General features: G+C 46.5%; 1 protein-coding gene across 2 annotated transcripts in view; it reads right to left on the bottom strand.

Annotated features, from left to right (window-relative positions):
• Nucleotides 1-247: 247 nt before the first annotated feature.
• The window catches only part of tox (thymocyte selection-associated high mobility group box), a 75,995-nt gene continuing 48,599 nt past the window's right edge, over nt 248-27,643 (bottom strand). For both annotated transcript variants that reach the window (XM_029254504.1, XM_029254505.1), the window contains exons 4-10: nt 21,696-21,941; nt 12,453-12,707; nt 10,680-10,910; nt 6,860-6,940; nt 5,698-6,078; nt 1,434-1,585; nt 248-485 (exon numbers count right to left, since the gene is read on the bottom strand). In XM_029254504.1, coding sequence (XP_029110337.1) covers nt 449-485; nt 1,434-1,585; nt 5,698-6,078; nt 6,860-6,940; nt 10,680-10,910; nt 12,453-12,707; nt 21,696-21,941 — 1,383 coding nt within the window. In that variant the 3' untranslated portion in view covers nt 248-448. The remainder of the gene's footprint in view (nt 486-1,433; nt 1,586-5,697; nt 6,079-6,859; nt 6,941-10,679; nt 10,911-12,452; nt 12,708-21,695; nt 21,942-27,643) is intronic.

Raw genomic sequence — 27,643 nt, 5'->3', positions numbered from 1 at the left:
TAACAAGCCATTAAAAGTCTTTAGTAGTTTGTAGGAACATCAATTTTTAAGCGAACGAGAGAACTCTGGAATTTCTTTTCTCAAAACACTAGTTTCTAAGGCTGTTTGCTAACACAACCCTCACGGCAAAAACCAATTAAATACATGGTTCTCTCCAAATTCTTTCCGGTCGCAGTTTCATGGGGGTTGTTATTTTTTTTTCTTCTCCGTTCATTGGAAAAAAAAAAAAAAAAAGCAAGTTCTGCATTTTGTTGTTTTTTTTTATTTTTTATTTTTTTTTTATCTTTTTCTTTCTCCATTCGTGGCCGTCCTCAAAACGTTCAGCTGTACATTAAAGAGTCATAAGTGCTCGGCGAGCAGATCTGCGTTGAGATGAAGACGCGAACAGTCGAGGCGATGGAGGTTTCCAGAGGCTCTGTGACACGAGGAACGATCGCTCTGCTCCCCATCAGGTGAGGTACAGCGCTTTGTCTCTCTGGAGGCTCCTGCGAGAAGAAAGAAGTGAAACACACAAAAAAATAAATAAAAACATTACAATTACACGAACGCACACGCACTTGTCAATTTGTTCTTTTTTCTGAAATTTGTTATTGCTTGGGCAGCAACTTTAATTAAACTAAATGTCAAATGTGGATTATTTTATGGTTATCTGACCAGCAGGAGTGACTTATAAAAAAAAGCGATTATGAAAATGGGTCACGGGGGGTCACAAGAACACCGCACATATTATTAGTCTCGTTTTAGTATGCGCCACAATTTGGCACGAACACACGCTGCGCTTAATGCAATTTTCAGCTATGATGACTTTGGAATAAACAGTATTTTCGTAAATATATTAGGCCATCAGTTGCCATGCAGCTCCTTGTCTGCATTTGAAAAACCTGACTTGGACTCCGATTAAGCGCCTTCTTAAGAGTAGAGTACGGCAGCAGGAGCCTCCTTGGGCTTTAAGTTTTTTTACCACAGTTACTGCACTGCTGTTTTCCCAAAGGGGGGTGCGGTGGCGCAGTGGGTTGGACCACAGTCCTGCTCTCCGGTGGGTCTGGGGTTCGAGTCCCGCTTGGGGTGCCTTGTGACGGACTGGCGTCCCGTCCTGGGTGTGTCCCCTTCCCCCTCCGGCCTTATGCCCTGTGTTACCGGGTAGGCTCCGGTTCCCCGTGACCCCGTCTGGGACAAGCGGTTCTGAAAATGTGTGTGTGTGTTTTCCCAAAGAGTACAGAGCTCCTTGGCGACACAGGGGCTACGCACTTCGCCGAGTCAATTTCGGGAGGGCTGGAAAAGCTTCTCTGGCCAGTCCCGTAATTTTATCGCAGTCATTTTGCGGCATCGTTATGATTTCGATTACGAGTCTGATGAGTTGCGCTCTTCCTCAGCTGGGGTTAGGGTCAGCGTACGAGCGGAGACACAGAGGAGGGCCTCTCGCCGCCACCCACCCGTTGCCGCAGTATTCGCCGCTCCACTCCACGCCCTGCGCGGGGGGGTTCCGGCAACCCGAACGCACGTAGTCCATCGCCGGGGACAGGGCCTGGCCCCCGGGGCCCGCGCAGTTCAGGATGTTCTGGAACTCGGCCTGGAGAGGAAAACCCTGTGCGGGAACACAGCGAACGTACTGAGAACGCGGCACGGGAAGACGCGCGGACGGCGGGCGTCAGCGCTTTGGGGACGGACCGGTGGCGGGAAGCCTGTCGATTTGGCGCGACGACAGCGGCGCCCGGCAACACCTGTTCACGTCACAGGAGTACAGGCATCTCTCTATTTCACCTGCGTGCTTTCAGATCGCTCTCATTATCGCCGCATATACTTCAGCCACGTGCTCTGTTGCTCTGTACTGTACACATATATATATATAGTGGGAGACAAGCAATGATAATATATAATTATAAATATGTAATTAACATTACAGAGGACTAGGGAAAAAGTGGCGCAGATCTTTTAATTTCAAGACTTTTCCTGTACTTATCCGAAGAAAGAGACGTGAAAAGGAAGTTAATCCCAGCGGTACACAAGAGAAGCTCGCTGAAAGAGCACAGCAGCAGGTGGCTTGCGTTTTTTCCTCCCCTCTTTGAGATTCTACCTATTCACACATTGTTCCTCCAAATTCTTCTCCTTCATTTTATCACAAAGGGACCATCTGTCTTTTTGTATGGCTCTCCCTGCCTTAGCGAACCAAAGTTGAACCACATTTTTTTTCCCTCCTTTTTTGTTTGCTCCTCACAAATATGCAGAATGGAGGAGGATTATTATACTATGCTGGGTTTACGACTGATATAAAGGCAAGATCTGAGGGAAGGAGCTTAGGACTCCAAGTGGGATAAGCAAGGCGTAGTTTAAGCACTTCTCCCTCTCTCTCCAAAGACTGACACAGCCATACAAGGAGTAACGCGGTAATCTAAAATTGGACTCCAGACAAATTTACTCTCTAATCCATGTGATTTAAAAAAACTTAAAAAAATGGCTGCCCAACACTTAATTTGTATGCCGGGGAGTGATAAATTGGCACTCGAATTCATTCAGGTAGCTACTATGTGTATGAATACAGTAGTGCTCTGTAAAATCCCCCTCAGTACCAAAGCGCACAATGAGCTTTTCATATTCAAATATGGACATTTAACTTTTTTTTGGGAAGTGATTTATACTGAATGCACTTGTTTTTCAAATTGTAACGAGTTTGAAAACCCGCAAGAACCCATCTGGTAATGAAATAATTTTGGACGTAATTGAATTCCTATATCCTCTGTCCATAATGATGTCCGTTCTTTATTAAAGCGATGTAATTCAGTTATTTATTGTTAATTATTTGATTAATAACATTGTGTGCATCACCTTTGGGGAAGTGGTTATTGACATACAATTAAATACAAGTATATAATACAGGATTACCTAGAATGCCTTCTTTGTTTGATCCAATCACAATTAATTTATTCCATTAGAATATTCATTTAGCAATATTAGTATTTCTCTTAGTTCAGACCAAACCATCTGTGCAAAATACAGCATCCAGTCATTTTTTTTTTTTTTATTACATAACATTAAATGCCTTTATGATTATTTGCACAACGCATGTTTTGAGTAGGAGTTTGCTGTCTGAATGCAGAATCCTAAGAGCCCCAGAAGCAATCTCACACACGGCACCATTAAAGTTTCACCCATGTTTTCCACCACACATGCACTATTTCTGCCTCATCCTTTAAATATGGGGGAAATCTAATTCAACATCAAGTCCAGATTGTTAGAACACTAATTAACAAGGCAATTAATAGACTAACGCACCGATTTAATGAGCGCAATCACTCGTAACGCCCGTAACCCGTCTTTGCTGTGCCATTCACAAAATCTGACATAAAATTCATACAAATAAATTTGACATAAATCACTTGAAATTTTTAAGTAAAGCTTTCTTTTGCCTTTTCCGCTTCTTTTTACATTTTCCTTAAAATGTTTTGCTGAACGACTCATTATTATTACACTTGGTGGTTTTACACTATGACAAACGCTCATGAGGTTTCCAAGAGCCGTCACACAGCTGCAGGACAACTGAGATGTGCAGGAGAAGCAATGCCACTTTAGGGATGGGGGGGGGGGGCTGTTTACCTTGTGAGATGCTTAACCAAGCCTCATATTGCAATTCCATTTCTCATGAGGGTGAGTTGACAGTTTATTATTCGAATTATAGGGTACAAATTACATGTGCGCATGAGTGTGAGTTCTCATTATCTGAGTGCCTGTTATACTGGGGGAAAATGTATTTAACTTGCATAACAAAAAGTAATTCATTATTATATATGACTACATATTCTACGGCAGGAAATTGTTGAAACCAAAACTGAAATTGTAAGAGACTGGCATGAGTAATCAGAGGTAAAAGGTGCAAGGTAATTTCAATTATTTTTGAAGAACTAATACTGATTATTAAAAAAGTTGGTTCAGATTTTTAAAAAACTGTCACTTGAACAAAGTGGCACCAAATACATAAATACATATATATGTAAATACCTGAGTTAAAGTTCATAGATATCATTAGTGATGGCAGACCTAAAAGTTTAAGAAAAAACTATGATTTTTAATATAATCACTGGCCCAGTGAAGTCCTAAATGAATGTTTCTGCTCTCTATTTTCATTCATGAAGGAGAATTTGCAATATTAGGTGCAGATTAATAGCGCTGCCCGTTAATTAAACGCAGCACCGGCAATCCCGTCGTACATCTCGGTGTGAGCCTCACACCAAACCTGGCGTTTCCTTACAAAAAAGGGCCACACGTTTAAGGCCCGGCGCCCAAGTGCTCTAGGAGAAAGTGGAAGGAGGAGGTACTGATAAAGATTAATTTGATGTCAAAGGGGTCATTTGCTCTTTAATTAGATTTCTGTTACCTTAACCGTGCCTCCTGGCTGTGAGCACCCAGCACTAGAGGACCTGTAGCCAAAGCAAGCAGCCACCCCCACCCCCGTCCCCATCCCCATCCCTGCCCCCATCCCCATCACTGTCCCACCACTTCACATGGGAACTAATTTCATTTCCTGTCTGTGTGAAGAGAGGTTTTCATCAGATACCAGGATATTTTTGTCTCCCCAACTGATGTATTCATCAATCTCAATGTTGTTGTTTTTTTTTTCCTTTTGCAACCTTAAATTGCATCCAAATCCTAATGCATCTGTTTATTACGAGGGGAAAATTGAAAATCTGTCTCATCTATAGACACAGATTTTTCCATAGGGTTATGAAGCAATCTGACAGTTATTAATGATTTCTTTCTTGACCTCTTCCGTAGTGCAAGGCACAGAGCGGAAGGCTGGAAATGGTGAAAAATGAAATGAAACCATTCCAACTACACACACCCCACACTTACACACCCTATGAATATTTATAGACTCTCCTCACATGCAACCATATCGGTCATGCTAAGAGTCTGTGATCCTAGATAGGACTGTAAAAAAGCCAGAGCAGATAAATCATAAAGGATTAATTAGAAAATTTATTTTGGTCAACGGTTGAGGGATTTCATTAACTGACCCCATGGAAACCATGACTGTGGAAAAGAAAAAAGCTACTGTAATGTACCTAATGTCTCTGCCAGCCAAGAAAAGGCAAGATGAAAGCCGAACGTAGAAAATCTGAGGTCCTTTGCTGGAAACATGTATGATTTTTATTTTATAACATCGTTGCATTAGTCTTCAGGGTACCAGACATCCCTATTCAGTGCAACTTGCAGTTTTACACATACTCACAGCTGAAAATTTACTGAAAGGTTAGTCTCCACTAAGTTGTTCATGATCTCAAAAGTCCTTCGTCTCCTGGGAATTAAACCTATGACTTTTAGCCAAATGCCAATTTTTTGATCATTACATACTGGCTGTTTATCTGCACCGATGTTAGTTGTCTAGAAGCGGAAAAACAAGTTCAAAACCTGCTCTAGCTGGACTGGAATACAAAATAGCAGTTACATGGAGATACATATGTCTAGGGCTCATTCATTCATTCATTCATTCATCTAAAATGATGGAGAGTGGAAAAGAGCACCGGCTGCAGACCCAAACACAGTGCACTGGATCAGCATTCTGCATCTTTAGCCTCTGCTGCCCACTGCTGCTCTGCTGTCATTCTTCACCTTTAATTGTTTTATGATAACAACTGCATGTTTTATATTGCAAATACAGCTTCGCGTGGCTCACGTTCCTGCTTCGTGGCGGGGAGTACGGACCTGCGGCATGGACGGCGAGTGCAGTCCCATCTGATGTCCAGCAAGTTGCTGCTGCGGTTGCATGGCGAGGGGCGCGTGCTGCGGCGGGAGCCCGCGGTGCTGTCGCAGCGGAGGGCTGATCTGGAGCTGCGGTGGAGGCGGCGGAGCCGGCGGGGGCGATGATGCCGCCATGCCCGCCATGGTGACTGCCGGGGGCATGGGCGCGCCGGGCTTGGGGGCGATGCTTCGTGGCAGAGCTTGGTGGAGGGCTGCCTGCGGGTGGTACGGATGCCCCATGTAAAGCCCCGGGTGAGGCTGCGTCGAACCTGAGAACAGCGGCGGTTTGGGGCCCAACATCTGAGAGGCCTGGCTCGTCTTCGCCTCCGCAGGCTCGCTGTAGCTCTGCAAGAGGTCCCAGGAAACAGCATCACGATCCTCCATCCATGCCACTCCAGTCACATGGTACCACATGCCACCCCCGGCACAGCACCGACACTCTGCTTTTCAATTACGTTCAGTCAAATTACGTATTATTTATTTAAATGTTTATTTTAATAATGTAATTTTGAGCCACACAAACCACACAAAGCCATATTTATTGTATATTCATAAGTATTGAGTAGTAGCTACTTCACCCCACACGTGCACAATGTGACATTCACTGGATACACTGGCACTCGCACTCAAGGACACAACGTGCCACTTCCTGACGGACACATGAAGCCATGACTTAATCGTAAATGGAGCTCCCCCTGTACACAGGGCCCCCCGCACAGCACCCCTCGCACCCCGACAGGATTACAGGGTGCAGGTTCGGTGCCCCGTGATGCTGAGAAGTCTGCACCAAGACATCGCAGCTGGAAAACTTGCTATGTGTGTCACCTTTTTCTGCCAGATATTTGGTTTGATTTTGATGGTTGTACAAAGACTGGCACGTTTGGCATATTTCCAAAGTCGAATTTGGTGACTTTTTTTTTTTTTATTCACTTATTATTTTAAAGCAGTAACCTTTGGATCTCCTTTGTAAAAGAGTTTTTGAACTGCAATGGAGGAAAGTAGGAGATCTGGACTGTGCTGTGTCTCCCACAGAGTGGCCTTCACACACACACACACACACACACACACACACACACACACACACACACACACACACACACACACACACACACGCCCGCCCGCCCACCTTGGAAACGAGACTCGCTCTGTATGCAGCCAGCTGTTTCAGGTACTCCTTCTTGGCAGCTTCGGTTTTCTTCTTGTACAACTGCAAACAGTGACCAGAAAGCAGCTCTTTAATTGCCTCAAACACCTGTTAGCGGAACAACGGTGACGCAGAACCCAACATCCGCTGGCGGAAATGACGCCGTGGCGACATCTGGTAAACAATCCACGTGCAGCCGTCAAAATTTTCCCTGCATAAAGGCGACGGTATCTCCGGAAAAGCTCTTTCTTTGCTAAAATTCTGCCAATCCAAAAGTCACGTACCTTTCCGGACACACCGGACAGACCTTATATTTAATAATCAAAGGCGGTACTGACAGTTTTCAACGTTCCTCCGATGGGGGACAGAAACTCAGTGATAAAGTGCATTTAAATGCCGAAATTGCACGTGCCGCAAAGCGGCCAACTGGTATGATTTCTTAAATGTTTTTATATGTGACAGGCGACAGAGAATATTGTTAAATATTGCCTTTCTTGGGGTGATTAAAATGTTTCTTTGTTCTTTCCAGCAGACAGGTCTACTAATTTTTCCGCACGGATGATTATTATCTTGTCATTTTGACACTTCAAAAGAGTCTTATTTAAAGACTTAATTGGAACGGCATATTAAAACGTGCACCATGCTCAGCAATTGTTCTTGTCATGAAGTGTTTCAATATCACCCTGTCATAAGTTATGGGTCCCCCCCCCCCAAACCCCCATCAAATCCAATTGTCTGTCATTGGACATCAAACATTTCTATTAACGGGACCCGTTATAAACGAATAAAATATTTATGCTGTATGACCGACACCACTGTAGTCGAGACTGCGCCGAGTTGGCAGCGCATTTTACTCATTTTGTCATAACCCTTTCAGTACGGTTACACACAGTGGCATCTTTAAGTCTCATCATGCTATGTTTAGCTAGCTATATCCATAACAGACTCTGAATAAAATATATAATAGAGTAATACTTTCAAAGGCAATAATTGATAGAGAAGAGTATGCACACGCGGAACAAGTACAACAAGTAAACCTGAAGAAATATACAGTACTGTGCAAAAGTTTTAGGCACTTGGTGGGGGAAAAAAAGCTGTAAAGTGAGAATGATTCCAAAAATAATGCTCTTAATTAATACAGCTCCTATAAAGTTTAGTAACCATCCGCTATCAACAACCGCTCGTCCCAAGCAGGGTCGCGGCAGGCTTGGCCCGGTCTGGGGTTCGAGTTCCGCTTGGGGTGCCTTGCGATGGACTGGCGTCCCGTCCTGGGTGTGTCCCCTCCCCCTCCGGCCTTGTGCCCTGTGTTGCCGGGTTAGGCTCTGGTTCGCTGCTACCCTGCTCAGGACAAGCGATCTCAGACAGTGTGTGTGTGTGTGTGTGTGTGTGTGTGTGTGTGTGTGTATACTTTCTTTCTTTAACGACATACAAAACCGTTATTGTAATACCGTAACTTTTTGCAAAAGGAATGCTTGGAAATCTAAAATATGCTCTTTCCCATTGACACTAATGCATAAGACATTAAATAACCGTCTAAAACTATTTATTTTTTTTTTTTGTGAAACATCTAAGTGCCTAACCCTTCTGCAAAGTGCTGTAGTAAATTAAATAAAGTAAATAACACATTACTGAAAACTCCAGATCTTCTAGAATGATAATTTATTCCCACTGAACAGTCCAGTTCTTTGAGAAAAGGTGGATTTAATCTCATTAAGTAGTCCACTTCTTCTAGAATGATAATTTATAAATAAAATAAATTATAGTTTATACTGGGTTACTAAATAACCTAGAATGAAAATTTATTCCCACTGAACAGCCCAGCTCGTCTGGAACAGGTTGATTTAATCTCAGTAATTAGCCCAGTTCTTACAGAATTAAAAGTTATTCCCACTAAAAAAGTCTAAGTCACTGAGAACAGGTCAACTCAATCTCATTGAACAGCCCAGAACACATGGACATAATCTCACTGAACAGCTCAGCTCTTCTAGAAGAATTTATTCCCACTAAACAGTTGAGTTCTTCTAGAACAGGTGGCTCCAATGCCATCAATTAGTTCACTTGTTCTAGAACAGTAAATTATTCTCATAGAGCGCAGGACCTCCAGAAGAGGCCGATTCGCTCTCTAATTAGCTTCTCAAGTGCCGTCGGAAACAAGAGGAGCCGCCGCGCGGCGTCTCTGGCCGCAGAGGGGACGGCAGGAGATGGCAAAGCGCCATTTGACTGACTCGACAGGACATATAATTAATGCGGTCTCTGGGCCACGGGCTCCGAGGAGGCAGCGCTCGCCGTGCTTCGGGGAGCGGGGGACGCCCCTTGAGGGCGATTCCGCCTCGTCGTCTCCCTGCCGCTTTTAATTCTGGGGGACGGGCTTATAATTGCGGCAAATTAACCTCCCCGCGCAGGGAAAAACGATCGTTTTCCATTTTGCCACGTTAATTACATCGCGAGGGGGACCAGACAAACACAACTTCACGGGCCTTTCCCATCTGCCGCTGGAGCTCTTCTCTTTTATCGTAACAAGAACGTCGAAGGGATGGGACCCAACGGCAGAGACTTTGTTTTCCCGACTGCATTTGTTCGCACGCAGCTCAGCGATCCTTAGATGAGAGGTGTGAGCGCCGTCCCTTTATTTTTTTCACGATGCACGTGCGCCCCCACCGCAACGGGTTCACGGAAAACGGGACGCCGAGGGCGAGACGACGCACGCAAAGTTCAGCCTTGCCCACTGGGTGACTTTCAGTACTTGCAAACTGAGTAATACAAGCTGTCCAGAAGGATGAAGCTGGTTTTTAACATTACATAATAATATTACACCATAATAGAAACCGAGTGTACTGCCGAACTGTTTTTACAGCTTCTGCGTGCGTGCGTGTGTGTGTGTTTGTGTGTGTGTCCTCTGCCTGCAGCCACATCGAGGAAAACTGGATCTGGCCAGCAGACTGCTTGTGGCAAAAAAAAAAAAAAAAAAAAGTGTGTGTTACTGAGACGTTTGTCTCTGCCGGAGGAACTCTGTGAAGAGTGTGTTATGTGGTGTGTGAGCGCAGGCCGCAGCTACCGGGCCTGAGCCTGCAGAGTCCCAAGCGAGGGTTCTTGACCCCCATTACCCGGTCCATTGTGGATTCTCAGCGCTCCTCTATACGTCGGCGGGGAGTAAAACGAGAGGTCGGCGAGAAGATCCGCAGAAGAGAAGACGGAGGCGTCCTTCGCGTGACCGACTTTGATCTGGGGGTGTGGGCGGCCTTGAGAGCACCCCGACCTGGTTCAGGGACACTCTGATAATTTATCATCGCCATCCACACGTGTGTCATGTACCCCGCGATCGAGTTACCCGACATAATGGCGCCAAATGGGTACCAAAGGGTCTCCGGGACGACGGCACAGCGTTCTTCAGCAAACACCCCTTTTCTAAATGAAATATACATTTAAAATATAGATATGTGTTCTCCAGTGATAAATGTATTATTTTATTCACTTCCTCAACGGCTTCGGTTTTTTGCCGGGATTTTTGTTGTATCCCGAAGAGACTGAACTTAAACTGTGCTTGGGGGGGAAAAAAGACCGTAAATTAGTGTAAATCTAAGGTATTGTATGAAAGCAGATTTTAAATAATAATGGAAAAACCGCGCGTCGCCGAGTAAAGGTCTGATCTGCAGATGAGGTTGGAAAAGGAGCTTTTTTACCGCACTTGGAACGGGCTGACGGAACCGAAGCGCGTCCCTGTACCCAGCGTTACCCTGTTAACGGACGATACCACGGTGCACTTAGTTAAAAAGCAGTCATCTGCAACGGGAGTGGAAAGTACCTGTTTCTGTTCTTCACCCAGGCCGTCCCACATGGAGGCCACGATTTTGGAAACTTCGCCAAAGGTGGCGTTGGGGTTCTGCCCCTTGATGGCGGCCTGCGTGTCGCGGAAGAAGAGCGCGTAGGCGGACACGGGCTTCTGCGGCTCGTTGGGGTCCTTCTTCTTCTTCTTCTTGGGCGTCTTGGGTTTTTTCGCCGCGTCTGCGGCCGGCCTCTTCTCCGCTCCGTTTGCCTGAAACGAAACGAAATGCGCAAGACGCCACTTTTCAGCAAAACTACGAAGGGACGACGGACGAGAGCTTTCGCGGAAGAGTCGGAATCCGCCGAACGAGATAACCTCAATTTACGGTAAAAGGGGAGCGCTCGAGCGACGGGCTTGTTTCTGCGCCCGACGCCCGTTGACGGCCACGTTCGTGCTCAGGAAAACTACACGATGAAAGGGAAATCGGTTCATCCTCTCTCTCGCTTTATTGTCTAGACGTGTTTCCAAATAAAAAAAAAAAAAAAAAAAAAAAAAGACGGATCCGCCGGGAACCTGTAGAGCTGCATTAAGGGTTTTGCTGGTTGTCAAACACTACATACAAACGATCCTTAGAAAAGACGGGGTAAGAGAACATTATGTCGAGAGTTTCTTTCAAACAAACGGATCTGCAGAACTCTCTTCCAGGTCTAAATATAGTAGGGTACAATGTGACACGGCCCCGAGAAAGATACCCGATGACTTAACGATAATAACTCCAGAAAAGGCAGCATGTACACACGGGGAAAAATTTCAACTCTGAATCGACGGAACACGCGGTACGAAATTCCAGTCAATTTATTTTTAAGCAGCGCTCTTCTCAACAAGGTGACGCGGAGCGCTGAATAAAAGATGGAAGCCTAAAGATATCGGGAATAACGACGTAATGAATTCTGTCACGGAACTCATTAAATTCATTTCAAATGAAGAGAAAAAGTCTTAAAAAGAAAAAGTCCAACGCGTTAAAAGGAGAAGCTCGAACTGTTCCGGTCCTTCTTTTCCGGGTTCCGGGATTCTTTCTCGGAATTTTAAAGACCGAAGCCACCGTTTACGCTCGAGGAAATGATGGATGTCGCCTCTTTTATTTGCCTCCCGACACATTTCGCTTTTCCAGATAATTAAGTTACACTGAGATAATAACAGGGAACCCGGGACTGACGCCATACGATTCTTCACTACCGACTAGCGGCGCGAGATACTAAAAATATTTCGCTCAAAAATCCCGATTTGTTCAGTTTTCCAGAAGGAACGGCTTAAAACACGCTTAGTTCACACATTTTGAAAATTCAGACGGAATAAGACGTTCAAATAAAGGTCATTTTACACTTTCAAAAAAAAATATTCAGAACAATGGGGACGTTGTGCACACAAGCCGGTCGGAGCTTTGGGAAATAACGGTTATTTGATAAATGTCCTAAAGGTCAAATATGACTCACTTTGACAGACACATCATTTCTCTGAGCACCCTGAGGTTTCGAGTAGGCTTATCTTTGTAAAATTTTTAATAACAGCCGGCATAAGCTCTTCATTACTTGCAAATTTGGTGCGTTTTGCATTGGTTGAACATACCGAAAACATAAGAACAAAAAAAAAAAAAATCAGTTCATAAAGTGATGAGCAAATGCAAGACTTGCACGGCAGGGGTGTTTTTAGGATAATCGGGCAATGACACAATGGGTTTGGAAATTACTTTTTGGCAAATTCGGTTACTCGCAGCGATTTCTTATTTTAGTTTTGAACGCCTCCGGGGTTTACCTTCAACGATTCGTCCGTTTCGTCTTCGTGCACCGAGCTGGACGGCGACGGGGTCGCCGACTTGCTTCCCGGCGGCGACGGGGAATTGTGGGGCACGCCGTTCCCGCTCAGGCCGAGCTGAGCGCCGAGCTGCGACTGGTTGATGGTGGACAGCTGACCGGGCTGCATCATCACCGACTGGATTCTAGGCCTCAAGGCCTCCATCTGCGGGCGGCTGCCGTATCGGGACGAGTCGGAGTTCGCCATCTCCTGCATCTGCGGGGCCGAGAAGAAACGCTCTGAACCGCCGTTTAGGGAACCTCGGCGCATTTGGCTCTGCGACTTTGGATCCGGTTCCGGAGAGAAGATTGAGGAAAATTCTGATTGCAATCGTTGAATAAGGGATAAAGCTTCACGCGGCTACACGTGTGATGAACGTTGGTTCGTGTGGCGGAAAAGCAACTAACCCTAAGTGTACTTTAGAATCGCGCGTCTGCATGTAAGTCTCTCTTTCTGTCGATGTAATGAACTCATTGTATTTCCCGCGAGATGCGCGTCGCTGTGGTGACGAACGTCTGCTAAATGAATAAATGTAAAGGTAAAATATGCAGACGCACGTGCGCGATTAGAGAGGCGCTCCCCCCGGCTCCGCGATCCAGACGTTTACACGAGCGCGTCGGCGGCGAGCCTCGGCGCCGTGACGGGAGGTCCTGATGGGAGCTCCACCAGCAGCTCCGCTGCACTTTTCACGGCCCCCGGACCCCTTCGCTCAAATCCCGCAAGGCTTGGGTTCGCGCCAGCCACGGGAGGCCCTCCCCCGCCCCAGTCACGGAGTGTGACGAGGCGGCTCCGAATACCGCCAGAAGGCCTGGCGCGGCCCCTTACTGTATGCGAGCTGAGTAAGGAGGCAGCTGACACCTGCTTTGTTGTCATGACAACCAGCCTGCTATGTGTAAACAATGGTTCTAAACCTGCTATTCTCGCAGCCCCAAGAATTTACCTGGAATGACATCAGGAGGCAATTAAGGACACTTTGATTAGCCGGTAGTGTCACTTTCCACACGCGTGCCTCCAAGGGACAGGGGGGTGCGCCATGGCGGGCGACTCGGAGACTGGCAGAATCGCCGAGACAGGAGAGGCCGCAACCCCTTTCGCTTCCACCCGCGCAGCGATTTCACTCCCAAGGTGTGGAAACTGTTTTTTCCGCAAGGTAGAACCCAAACAGTGTTTAAGTGCACCCAGCACTTCCAACACGATCCTGCGTGGGACCCGCGGGCATCTTCAACGAGAAGAGAATGTTGGCGCGGCACCGCGGCTTGCCACCGCTCGCTACGCTAATACCCGCGCGGGGCTCGGGCAGTTTCGGCCGCGCTCGTTCGCTCCACGTGACCGCGATACAAAGTCTTCAAAATACGCCGCCGTACGGTTCTCGCTTCTGCTCCAAGGCGGGAAAGCGAGAAGCAGGAGCACAGAAGCACATTCTCAGACCTGCGAGTGAGCAAACAAAGGGGTCAGAGTATTTTCATCTCCAGCGAAAGATGTTTCCCATTTCAAAGGAAATATCCCAAATAAAGAGAGGGAGCGTTTCCGGTAACTGCCGCAGCCTACGCTCGATTCTCAGCGTGGAAGGGGAAGGCATTGCTCTTGGTTCCAGTCTCCAGATGCATAATGGAGCGCTACTCAGTTCAAGCTGTGGTCAAACTCCCCCGTTGAGTCGTACTTCTTCCACGGGACCTCAACGCAATAATACCTTTAGCTGTGAACGGATGATGAAGAACTCAACGCATGACTGAACCCCATAAAGAGGTCAACGGTAGAGACGCCGGCTCGGCACCGTCAGCCCCGCGCTCCATCGAACCGGCCGGGCAGGCGGAGGTGCGGCACGGCGGCTCTTTCGATTCACCACTTGCTTTTTGCCCTCAACAAGCATCTTATATAAGGGGGAGCAAAGTGGTTAACAAGTTACGCATGTGACTTCTGGTTTCAGGTTCAAGGTTATAAGTCCTTCTGCTATTGCATCTTTCAGCTGTTTGTAAACTCAACAGCTTTGCTAAAAAATGCATCACTTGTGTAAAAAATACATATCATTTCGGGATGCTGTAAAGGTTAAGAAACTGCGAGTTGTGTTATGTGAGTTGATGGCGAAACATTTAATTCTGATTTGGGAGCTGCCATCATAACCCTCGAGAAAGGCTCTCCAGAGCAACTCTAGCTGTAAGTGAATATTAAATATGAAATCATAAACCGGTATCGGTCGGCAGGGGGGCACAGCAAGTAGTGCTGCTGTCTAGCAGCACCTGTGTGGTGCGAGAGGATGTGGGTTCGATCCCCGCTCAGTCTGTGTGGAGCTTGCATGTTCTCCCTGTGTCTGTGTGGGTTTCCTCCGGGTGCTCTGGTTTCCTCCCACAGTCCAAAGACGTGCTGTTCAGGGGACAGAGAGAGTGTGTGTGTTCTACTGATGTATGAATGAGTGACCCATTGTAAGCAGTGTATCTAGCAGTGTAAGTCACCATGGTGAATAAGGTGTGTGGGCTGATAACACTACATAGAGTTCATTGGAAGTCGATTTGGAGAAAAGTGTCTGCTAAATAAACAAATATGAACTGGTCCAATATTATACAAGCAAAAACTTGTGAGCAATGCAGGATAAATGACATTCAAAATAAGAGCAACAACATGTATCATGTCCAAGAACACTTCTGAATGACGAGTGCACTTGGCACGACTAGGAAAACACAGAAGAAGTAATAAAAGTGACGCATCATTTCCTGTTTCCGGCACTTTCCCCCGAAAGGGATAATTACAATAAGTTGTGAAAGGGGCCTTAGGGGTACTCCGTAGAGAAACCCATTTTTCCTTTTTGACTACCATGTGAGACAGCATCATCTCCGTGGTTCAGAGTCACCTTGAACTAACATTTCCAGTCAGCATGGAGGCGCAAACCTTTCATTACTGCGGACTTCTTATTAGATTAATGCCTCCTTTCAGCGGCGCTCTAGCCGTCTTCTCCGAGCCTCTCCCCACCGTCGTAATTCTATACGGGTAAGAAAACGACGGCGGTGACGGAGGGAGCAGATGGACAATGGGGAGCCCTGCCGGGCAACGCCGCGCACTCGGTCTCCATGCTTCGGGACTCCGTGTGTCACCAATTTGATCAATCATTAGGTAACAGCATCTTGATCCATTCCGCCATGCGTGAAAACTGGAGGCTCGTTCATCTCCACCAAACACAAAGTCTTCTGTGTTGTCCGGAAGTGCAATAAATTATTATTATTATTATTATTTATTTTTTTTTTTTTTATGTATGATGCACTTTTTGGGAACACGGTTTAATTCCCCCAAGCAGCCCTCTGTACTGCTTTCCTAAATAACATATAAAATCCAAAAACACTCTTCAGTTATTCCAGTATCTTGGTACTGGGCATCTTCAAGTACGACATCCCTATAATTGGATCTTAATGAGATTTACATTTAGAGTTCGAACTTGCTTATTTTATGTGAATTCATACTTTCATACACTTATTTTAAGGTTAAAAGCAAATAAACAGCTGAAATGGCATAATGAGCTAGTCCCAGCACAAGTTCTGCTGAGGGTAGTTTGATATTTCTTAATATTTGTATCAATATTTGCTTTATCATCTGTATATTGTTCCACAAATTCTACCTTGACGTTCAGATTCTCCGTCCGTGTTGAAATTCACGCGCACGAAATGGAAAAAGAAACATATTTTCCATATCGCATCATAATGCCGTTGCCTGACTGACGTACCGATAAGGGCGTCTCCGTTTCTCGTGAATTTGTTTGTTACATGACTCAAACGTTAAGTCAGATCCTCTTGCGGTTCACAATGAGTGGAATGGTTTGAACCACCAGATAGAAGCAGCCTAGTTAAAAAAAAAAAAAAAAAAAAAAAAAAAAAACAGCAACCTACAAAAGACACTGTCTAAGTTATGGAAGGAAGTGAGTCGCTTTGTGTTTTGAAACAGCGAGAAATGCTTTCTAAAAAAGAAGCGGAGTTTATCTGCAGCGGCTGGAGAGACGCAACCGAGAGACGCCCATGGATGAAGGCCTCCAGTTCTGCCCTGTGAACATATCGAATAATCCGTGTCCCCAGAGCGGGCCAGATTGTATTCCTCATTGAGGCGCGCCATTAATCTCCTCTATATGGAGAACAAAGGTGGCGGAATATTAAAAAGCAGTGAGGTGACAAGGTCAACAGCAGAACCCCTAAAGGTGGCCTCTGTGGCACCTTCACGCTTTACATGACAAAAGGCAGAACGCTTTCGTTTCTGCTGACCAATGCTCGGCAGTCAAATTCCCTTCATTCCAGTATTATTATTATTATTATTATTATTATTATTATTATCATCATAATTATTATTTCAAATCACAAGACGTATCAGTGTCATCCTCCAGCTTTTCAGCCTGAAAACTCGAGAAAGCTTTCTTTTTTCGTGCGTGTCACATATATATCAATTAAATTTTCCAGGAAGGAGCAGAAAAAGGAATATTTCTTGATGTTTCAAACCGGCTCATCGGAGGCCAAATTAATTTCTCTTGTTTTCATTAACGCAAGAGCTGAACAAAGGCCTTTGTCACATGAAGTTAATTACATGAGACCTTGCCGGGTGGGGGGACCACTCACCGGGATCTTAGATGAACCATTCGGTCTGTAGCTGCTGCCGGATCTCTATTATAATACCCGCGATAACTATATTCTTCATTTGCGGGAACTTACAAATCTGCACGCGCACTTATATATTGGCCTATTTTCATCTGAGCCGGACACCTCCTGGGATTTCTCTTTAAAATCCATTCTTGACTGCCGCGCACTGATTTCACTAAACTGCACCACGTGTAATTTGGATCGACGCGCATTCATTTAGCAGACGCTTTACATCAACGTGCCACACTATGGATGAAAATACTGGGAAGCTTCAAGGAGGCTCGAGACGTCAGCGTACGTTAAAATTTAAAACTTTAATTATGAGGGGAAATAAATATTCCATTGAAAATGAAAAACGTCAGTGTTCCAAGTTTATAATCTGTTGATAGAGAGGAAAATGGCACAAAGGACGGAGGGATGGAAAATCAGTTTGTTTTTCTGTTTTGGTATTTAAAGAAAAAAATATATGTGTGTGTACATATATGTACATATAACACACACACACACATGTGACATATATATAATGTATAGTTGAAGTATTTAGTAAACAAGACAAGCGTCTCCATGTGGTCCGGTTACGTTACGTTTTCTCCGCGGACAGCAGATTGCAGAACTGATTGAACAAGGTCTGTGCAAATACTCTGAAATAAATAAACGATCTGGTGATAAGTACTTTTTTTTTCTGTCTAATAACAAAGGCCCAGCAGCCCGTCATCTTCCCTGCGTACATCGTCGGCTGCGAGATAAAAAAGAGGCAGGAGACTGTAATAAAGAGCCTGCTGCACAATGAAAAAAGTAAAACATAAATAATATCCTGAAGTGGCACTAGACATAAAAAATGCCCTCTATTATAAACACTGGAAACGGCAAGAAGCGAGAAGCGCAGGGTGAATATTCCAATTTTATGCCATAATCAGGACATAAAGTAAAACAGAATAGTTTTTTTGCTTTTTTTTTCCCACCCTAAGATGTGGTTCAGATGCGAGTCTGTGACCGAGGGTAAGAACGCATCACTCCGCAGTCCCTCCGCAGGCCCTCCGCTTCTCCGCTCGACTGGCAGCTCATTTGTTTTCTCGTTTCATAGGGAGCGCGAGGTGCAGAAAGACACTTGTGTGCGTGCGCATCGCTCCGGATACCAAACAGTTAATCAAACACATTCACTGCGAAGCACATGAATAAAGAGTGAGCAGAATAGTCACATCCTCAAACCGCACGCACAATGTCGCTTTTGTTAACGTTGTGAGAAAAGGGCCAAATCCCGTCTTTCAGAGCAAATAAATTCATGCATGACAGCGGCTACGATTTGGTCAATGACAGCATCTTCATCTGACTCCTTTTCACGGGACCTTTCAGTTTATATCAACACGATTCATGCTCCGTTTGCCTAATGTATTCCTTTGAGTTTCAAAGTCCGAAACCCTAACATGCATTGAACAAGTTTATATTTCCCTTTAAAAAAAAAAAAAAGGGGGCCACGGAGCGCGGTTCGGCGAGTCCGCTCAGAAGCAAAATCCCCTTTTCCTCCCCTGCTTATTTTAGTAAAACACATTAAAATCAAATATCTTCTGTGGCAAAGCGATTCAAGCCCCTGGAACTGAAATAATTTCCTAGTAAAAAATGCATGAGACAAATAAATGCACTTTATGTTCCACAAGAAAAGGCAGTTTCAACAGGCTAATGCCGAGAAAAAAAAAAATTCATTCCGTCTAACAGCTATTTTCATTCTTTGCTGCAGCTACAAGCTCTCCTCGGTTGCCTGGCAACCATAATTCATAGTAGCTCTTAATGGATATTCCTCCAGCACTGAGAACATTAAGGTGAAAAGAATAAATGCCTTGGGTGAATCTTGAAATCTTTCATTATGCATGCATTCTATTTTTTCTATTATATATTTATTTATACGTTTATTGTTACGGTACAATGCTGAAATGTTTTTGTGGCAACAATTTTAATTCCCATAATGCCGTGCTGCAAAATATTCTGCAGTTACAGATAGTACTGAAATGAGATTGTGATTAAACACTCCCACACTGTATATGTGTTTGTTACACTTGTATACATACATTGCAAATGTAAAATATGTGTCCCACACCGTAAAACACTCACTCTTTTAGCAGCACTTTTCTCCAAAGCAACATGCAATGTCTGCTCTATCCAAGGTGACTTGCAACACAAGATACACTACGGTAAACCTGATGCAATCATTCATCCATCTATAACAATGTAGCGCACGCACACACACACGCACACACACACAGGGCAATTTAGATTCACCAGTTCACCTGAAACACATGTTGTTGGACTATGGGTGGAAACCACAGAACGTCCATGTGAGGCAGCAGCACGGTCCACTGTGACACCAAGCCACCCACTGCGTTACAATACTCTGTTACAGGAATATTTGCACATGAAAGAAACACCTATTCCAGCAATAATCCCACTGGATGACGGTGGGTCACAGCCTCTCTCAGTAATCATTACACTGGACCACAATGGGTCATAGCCTATCCCTGCGATCATAACATTGGACCAAAGTGCCTCATAACCTATCCAGTCGATCATCACACTGGACCACAGTGGATCATTGCCTATTGCTGCGATTGTCACATTGGACCAAAGTGGGTCATGTCACGCCCACGCCCACGACTAAACCGACAGCACCCGACTCTTGTCCAGCACCCGACTAACTGCTCGCCCATTAAAAGACCCTCCTCAGCTCCCGTACCTTTGCGGAATCTCGTCAGAGACAACCGCCCTCCTTTGTGACGTCCGGTGCGCACTCAACACTTGTTCTCCGTTCTCGTCTTCCGGTTTTCATCCCTTCGCATTGTTTCCCGACCGCGTCCGCGGATCTTCGTTCCGACGCCGACCGCAGACCGACCGACCGACCTTTCGCTTCGCCCCCTGACCTCGTCCACGGATCCTCGCTCTAACTCCGACCGCCGATCGACCGACCGTCCGCCTTTCCCCGACTCCGAGAACTTGCCTTATCCCCCGAATCCAGACGAATGACTCCGCACTTGGCGCACTTGGGTCCTGCCGTCTCGGTTCTCTCGGCCCCGCACGACAGGTCGTAGCCGATCGATTTGAACATCCCGCTTGATGACGGTGGGTCACAGCCTCCCTCAGTAATCGTTACACTGGACCACAATGAGTCTTAGCCTATCCCTGCGATCGTAACATTGGACCAAAGTGGCTCATCGCCTATCCATTTTATCATCACACTGGACCACGGTGGGTAACAGCCTATTAGACAGATCATCACACAGGGCCACTCACAGAAAAACACACAAAGAGGTATCCAAACAAGCTGGACACTCTATACCACAGATCAACAATTAAGTTTTCAGTTGAATATTATAACACATCAGCAATAACCCACAGTATGACCAGAATGCAGCAGCACAGCTCTGGGTAAAAGGAGACTCTTCAACTCGGTATATAACGCTAAGGGCTGGGAGAGTGGAAACGAAATGTAATGTGAAAAGCACTTAGTCACTTTCAGATGCAAGGTTTTGACAATACCTGACTTTCTCACAGGCCTTATAGAAGAAACCTGGTTAGCCACAATGAGTCACTACAGCAGTCTGCGCTGCATGACATTAGAGCGACGTGGAGGTTCCATCCAGGAAGAGAAGAACACGAGTCTTAGGTTTCATTTCCCGAGCTCTGAAATCACGAATGAATCCAAAAGCCAGCCTGAGTTCAGAGAAATCCAGTGATTGTTGAATAACGTTCTGCAAACTGGACCTCCTCCGCCATCGACTATCCGTTTTCGGTATTAATCGACAGAATATTTGAATTTTTTTTCAGTAAATAATGTCACTTTCAATTCACCGAAATACCATACGCATCAAAATTTCCCACCTTCCATTTTAACCGAACTGCCATTTTTACAATTTAAAAACACTATGTAAAGCGAAATGACACTATACATGGACACGTTTATTATTTCGTTGTACTTGTAGACAAGTTACAGCCCACATTGTTAAAAGAACTACTCAGCCAGCATAGAACATGCAGTAAACTACAGTATGCAGGTGGTCCCCGATTCACGATGGGGTTACGTTCCGCGAAACCCATCATAAGTCAAAAATATCGTAAGTCGAAAATGCATTTAATACACCTAAGCTACCGAACATCAGAGCCTAGCATACGTGCGATGACCATTATCGTTAGGGACTTGCCACCTTCATGCTGGGCGGTCATCTCGAGTTTCTCCTGAAGTGTAATTACCCTCCTTTTCTTCTTCCCACCAGTAGCAGGAGACACAGATTGACGCTTCTGTGACATTAGGGATGCACAAAACACAACCACGTGGCAGACTGGGAGATGCGGATCGCTGCTGCTTCCCAGCATCCCAAAGGGTATCGCTGCACATATCGTTAGCCCGGGAAAATTCAAAATTCAAAACCTGAAGTACGGTTTCTACCGATTGACTATTGCCAGCTCGCCATCGTAATGACGGAAAATCGTAAGTCGAACCGTCGTAAATCGGGGACCGCCTGCATATTGACTGTCTGTAAACAAACGTTTCACGTGTAAGAGCTGTTCGGCACCTTCTGCTAGAAGGAATGGCGATAAAGGGGATTCTCACCATGGATAAGGAGTTTGAGAGCAGTGCTCCATCCTGCCCCAGGATGTTGGACACGGTGATGGCCGGCAGCTCCATGTTCGAGGGGTGGAAGGGATGCAGTCCGTTTTGGGAAAGGGGCGGGCACAGCGGGTGGTACGCTGCGGCGTCCCCGTCGGGCATGTGCACCATGGCGTGCTCCGGCAGGGTCGGTGGGGTTATGGGCGGGATGTTGAAGTCTTCATCACCAAGGCTGGGCACCGGGTACGACTGTTCGGGACAACATTAGGAGGACAGAGGTCAATCTGGACGGTCCAAGCCCGAGAGACATTGGAACACAGTAGGCAAAGTTGGGCTTTTGGCGATATTTCGAAATAGCTCATATTCAGCCGTATATGTCCTGCGAAAAGAGATTAATAAGAATCCATCAATCAGTCTGATTTTAGTAACTATCAGACTATTATTGTGCCGAATGTCCTTTTTGAAGCATTCATTTTCTGCGAGTTTAGCTATTAAGACCTCTAAGTTGAGGTCTAAAGAAATGATGAAAATAGACCCGAATTTAATCTGAACTCTAGATTAAAAGGCCTTAGAGATCTAAAGAGCACATCGTGCATTTTCTTCCTTAGTGTCATCATCATTATTAATTTTGTCATCGGTATATTCTGAATGATTTCAGAGCAAGCGAGTTGTAAAACGTGCATTTCACCACGCGCACTAGACGAAGGCCAGAGTATGGTTTTATGCAAGTCCAACAATGAAGTTCAAAAAGAGAGATTTAATGAATCAGTTTATTTTTTATTGTCCCTTGGATTGAAATATTGATTCCCATAAAGCCGCATTCGCTGCCAAGTTAATTCTCCACTCGAAAAGGAACATTAGATCTAATCTGCATCCCCATCTGTGCATCAAACATTACTTGATTTGATTAAACGAAACCGGGTTACAGTTAGAAACAAGGCCACAGAACAGGGCTCATTCAGAGCAACCAAATTGCTGTGATTCAAGGTGACTTAATAGATGGAGCGAATTACACCCCCTTTTAGTTCTCAAAATTATCGCACTAAAAACGCAATTCATTAAATTGTCTGTAATAAGTTTAGCGCGATTCATTCACGGCAGATGTACGATGTATAGAAATTAATTACTTTTTTTGCCACCTCCTACATAACTTTTTATTCGGGGGAGAAAAAAAAAAAAAAAAAAAAAAGAGATGAATTCTGTAAGACAGCCAGTTAAGGCAATTAACGAAAAAATTGCATCCAAAATCTGAGCCCAACTGTTTCCTCAAAAGACAGTAATTAATGTGTTTAATGAACCCCGGATTAATTCCTTTTTTTGTAAAGGCAAACATGTCTTATTATTAATTTGCATGTTTGATTGCATTTCCTTTCACAGATGTCTCTGGTAGTTTGGGACAACATGTTGGCATTGTTTCCGTGGAAATGCATATACTCTGTGTGTGTGTGTTTGTGTATTGATAGTGCTCATCCCAAGCAATCTTTCAAACGCCAGCTAAGAGTGTACTGAAACACATGAAATGCTCACGATGCCCTAAGAGCGGGACTCATGGAGCCCGATGGACCGCTCCGGCGGTCAGGGCGCGAGGGGACCGCCGTTTCCATCTCTCCGTTGAGCTCAAACGGAGAACAGCCGCTGCACATAAGTACCGTCCGAAGTAGGGGTCCGTGAACGGGAGTCCATGTAGCCCTGGCTTTTTTTGAAAATAACACTGTATAACTGAATAAAAGTAAAAAAAACACAACTACGCCATTACTTACCATTTATATATCTGTCTATCTATACGTGTGTGAAGGAAAGCCATTTTCAGTGCAATATTTGTTCTGAATTTATCTAGGGGTATTTTTCCTTCGGGGGTCCTTGACTTGAGGGGGTGCGGTGGCGCGGTGGGTTGGACCACAGTCTTGCTCTCCAGTGGGTCTGGGGTTCGGGTCCCACTTGGGGTGCCTTGCGATGGACTGGCGTCCCGTCCTGGGTGTGTCCCCTCCCCCTCTGGCCTTATGCCCTGTGTTGCCGGGTTAGGCTCCGGTTCCCCGCAACCCCGTATGGGACAAGCGGTTCTGAAAACGTGTGTGTGTGGGTCTTTGGCTTTCCTCAGATTCTTAAAGGTGTCTGTGGTTGAGAAAAGGCCCGGAACCTCTACCGTAAAGGAGATGGCAGAGAAGGGTACTTTTTAACCGCGCACGCTCTACCTCCTACCAGGTGTCTAAAAGGCACTTATCCCATTTAAATTTTTTAGCGACAGGAGTTCATGGCAGGGTAATAAAACGTTTCATAACTCCCTCTCTCGCTTAACGTTCTTATATTATTGAGGAGTGCACGCGGCTCCCAAAAAGCAGCGTCTTCAATTTAGCCCGAAACTCACGTCGAAGACAAGGCGTCGGGAGCGGCGGAGCAGACAGGGCAGAAAACAGCAGGACCGCCTCCGTTCGCGAAATATAAGATTACACATGAAACCGTGATGTCGGGGCACGGTCTCCGGGCAATCTGTTTTGGAAAGTAATCACTGCAGGGTGCAACATGTCAAACTACCGCTTCATTAGTCGTGACGCGTAGTCGTGCACGTGGCGTCTGGATTTCCCCCGCGCTACAACTACGTACCAGGCCGGTACGCCCGTGAGCAGCTTACACGAAGCCATCGATTTATTTCGGTAATTAACGTACGTTATCCGGATGCAGTTCGGGTGGGAGTCAAGCTTTCGCCCACGTCACGAGCGTACGAGAAACGTCAGCCGCCTTGCCGCCTCGATCGGATCCTATCGCGTACGTCTCCGTTTCTCAGAGTCCGATCGGAAAGGAAACGACGTTCGCGGACACTTCGGCGTCCGAGGAGGCCTTCGATATCGAAAACGCATCCCCAGCGCAAAGGAATAGCAGACGGCCTGGTGATAAATAAATAAATAAATAAATAAATAAATAAATAAATAAATAAATGAAACGTGCATCGCGAAACGATCCGGCTGCATCACTCGCATCTCCCCGAATGACATGTTGCCGAGGAGCCTGAGCGGCACACGATCGTCTATAGAATATTACGCGTAGAATAGAAAGCGCAGGGACACGTGGGTGCGAAATGGTCGTTTGTTAGGGATGACGGGCCCGGTGACGTTTGGGCCACCTTGGAACGAACATTAAAAACGGCACGAGCAGCGAGAGATCGAGGCCTTCAATCAACGTGCGAAATGAAGGAGGTGCTCGGCGAAGCTCCGCGGGGAAACGAACGCACGCGGGCTACGAGTTACTCCTAAAGCTAATCGTGGACGCTCTGCCGGGAGCCCGGGAGCCCGGGGGATGGGAACAAAGTGAGCAAAGAGCTACTCGGTCTAGCGCTCGTAGAGTTCCCTGCTGTTGGGCCCTTGACAAATGTATTTGGAGCGAATCCATTCACGATTCCATCGCGTACAAGCGGTGCAGGTCACAAGTGGTCCGGAGTCTATGCCAGAAGCAGAAGGTGGGAGGCAAGATGCCAGTCCATCACACACAAACTCGCTCTGAGGGTACTTTATGTTAACCCGCTCGCCCGAAACACACGACTTCGGACCGTGGAAAGCCCTCGCAAACACGGTGCAAGCACGCAAACTCCACACGGGCTGAGCCTGATTCGAACCCGCTTCCGGGAGGTGCGAGGCGCCAACGTCACCCGCTGCGCCGCCGTACCCGATCCCTAAACTCCGTATGCGTAAAAGGCAAACTGCTTATGAGTCACGGAGCTAGAAATTGGTTAAAAATAAAGTTTTTTGCAAACAATAATAAACTGAACGCATCCTTCGTGTTTCGTTTCCCTTCAGCATGATGATTGGCTGCTCTTCCTCTAATGCAGCCCAACATCATCCGACACGTCGTCGATGCCAGGACCGAGTTGGCCACAGACGCGACGCGTAACTGAGAAATGCGTCAGCGAGTCGGACGCGTGGAGCACGGCGAGGCCCTTCCGCAATCGGCGGACTCGCTCCTTGTCCTCGGAGTCCGACAGGCTGCCTGAACGGCGGGGTCGGGGGCAAAGCGTCCCGTCCAAATTTCGGCCGGGGCGCTCCGGCTTCCGCAGACACGCACCCGCGACGAATTCGTCAATAAGCGAGCCGGGGAAGAAGATAGCGTATTCTCCCGTCACGCCTACAGCTTTACCGTGTCTCATAAGCGCTCGGCAGCAGTTCGTCAATTGCACGAATTGCGCGACGCAGGTCGAGCGGCCCGATCCGCGAGATGAAAACGAGGTACGCGCCCGCTCCTCCGCGCCGCCCTGCCGTTTACGTGCCGCGCGGGGGTCCTCCTTAAAAAGGAATCCAATTAAGAGACGAGAGAACGTAAACACGGCTAACCTGCGCGTGAAAAGGAAGCACCTTTTTAATTCTGAGTAATGAAGATGTCAGGCTAAACGCTGGAGTAGTTTAACTTAATTAGGTGGCCTACTTTCCCCGACAGCGCTTCCTCTGCGCGCTCCGCTCTGCTCGTGCAGGAGGCTCCGTGGGCAATTTTGTCTGTAATGAATACCGCGGGGGGGCGAGATGGGATCATCTGAACGCCGACGGCACGGGCCGCGCCGGAGAGGCCGCTCGGACCTGTTGCGCTCGCGGTGACAAAAGCATAAGCGGCTTCCAGGTGAGCAAAGGTCACACGGGTCAAGGAAAAAAAAGCAACCGGCGTTCCTTTTCCCATGAGTCTTATATGGGTCGGCGACTCGCGTTCTTTAACGTAGGTGCCCTGCGGTTTAGTAACCGTTTCAATCGACGCATCACGTCCCTCTGCATTTAAACCGCATCGTGTCAAGCGGCTCCTTCCTTACTGCCGATTTTCTCCTTTCCGCTCGTTACAGCGAACATAAAAATGCGACACAAAGAGATGCATTATTTAGGATCGCGAAAATGCGATTGCTGCACCTCTATACGCAGCACGACGGATACATGCATTATCGCGCAGCGCGATTCTCGCTGGATGCCAGGGCACAGGCGGCGATGAGACGAAATAAGAAGGCGGCTTTACAAAATCAGCTTTGAAGAAAACGACCGAAACCGTCTTTGCACAAGAAAGATGAAAAAAGACCCATAAAACAGACACTTAACAACCTTTGGGCACGAGCGTTATTTGCATTTTTCATTTCCATGCCTACAAGGCGAGGTGGGCGGATCACACCGCTGACACCACGGGGTTTCTGGATATGTTCAAGGCTGGTCCAAATGGGCTGACATGCTAAGGAGATCCCATCAGGGGGAACCCCATCTAATTGAGTCAGAGATTCCACACAGAGCTCAGCCCACGGTACCAAAATGTCACTTACCATCACACGCAACCCTTAGCCGCCTTTTCTTTTTTTCATAATATATTGCTCTCTTTGGTGTCGTTCTGGAGAATCTGCTAGGGGAGCGGGTTCTGAAGAAGCAGCCCACGTGCTGCGAAGCACAGGGTCGAGCCTGATCTCGGAGCCGTCCGGACGTTCGCCGGCGAGGACGAGACCCGCGCGGGCCGCCCGAGTCGACGATCCGATCGTATTTCGTACGGCTCAACGTTAGATGCGTCGCGCGGCCTTACGAAGAGCAGACTAATTGTCCTGGGCTTTCTCTGCAAAGTTTGCCGAAGTGGAAAACAATTGCTCCACGCCTCCTCGGGGAAGGGCTCTTTGTTGTATCGGTAGATCTGCTTCTCCAACAGGCATTACTATTTATATCTTTGGTGGTATCAGACAGGCAGAGTCGATAAGCTCCTCCAACACGTAAGTGTTATTACAGGGCTTCGGATATGAGCGATGCTACATAACACTTAAAACCTTCGCGTTGACCACCGAGATGAGCGAGACCGAGACCGAGATTGCGGTTGCCGGGCTGAAAGAAGCGCACGTACACGCCGCGATGGTTGCACAAGTACAAGTACACCGGGCTGCGCGTTCATGCAAAGCCGCACACTCTCGAAAAGGCACTCCGTGGGGCTCCGTTTATGAGAAGTTTTATGCTGCAGAA

The sequence above is a fragment of the Scleropages formosus genome, chromosome 9 (genome assembly GCF_900964775.1).
Source record: "Scleropages formosus chromosome 9, fSclFor1.1, whole genome shotgun sequence".
Classification (NCBI taxonomy): Eukaryota; Metazoa; Chordata; class Actinopteri; order Osteoglossiformes; family Osteoglossidae; genus Scleropages; species Scleropages formosus.
Note: the sequence above shows the minus strand (reverse complement) of the source record. Positions and strands in the feature narration are given on the sequence as shown.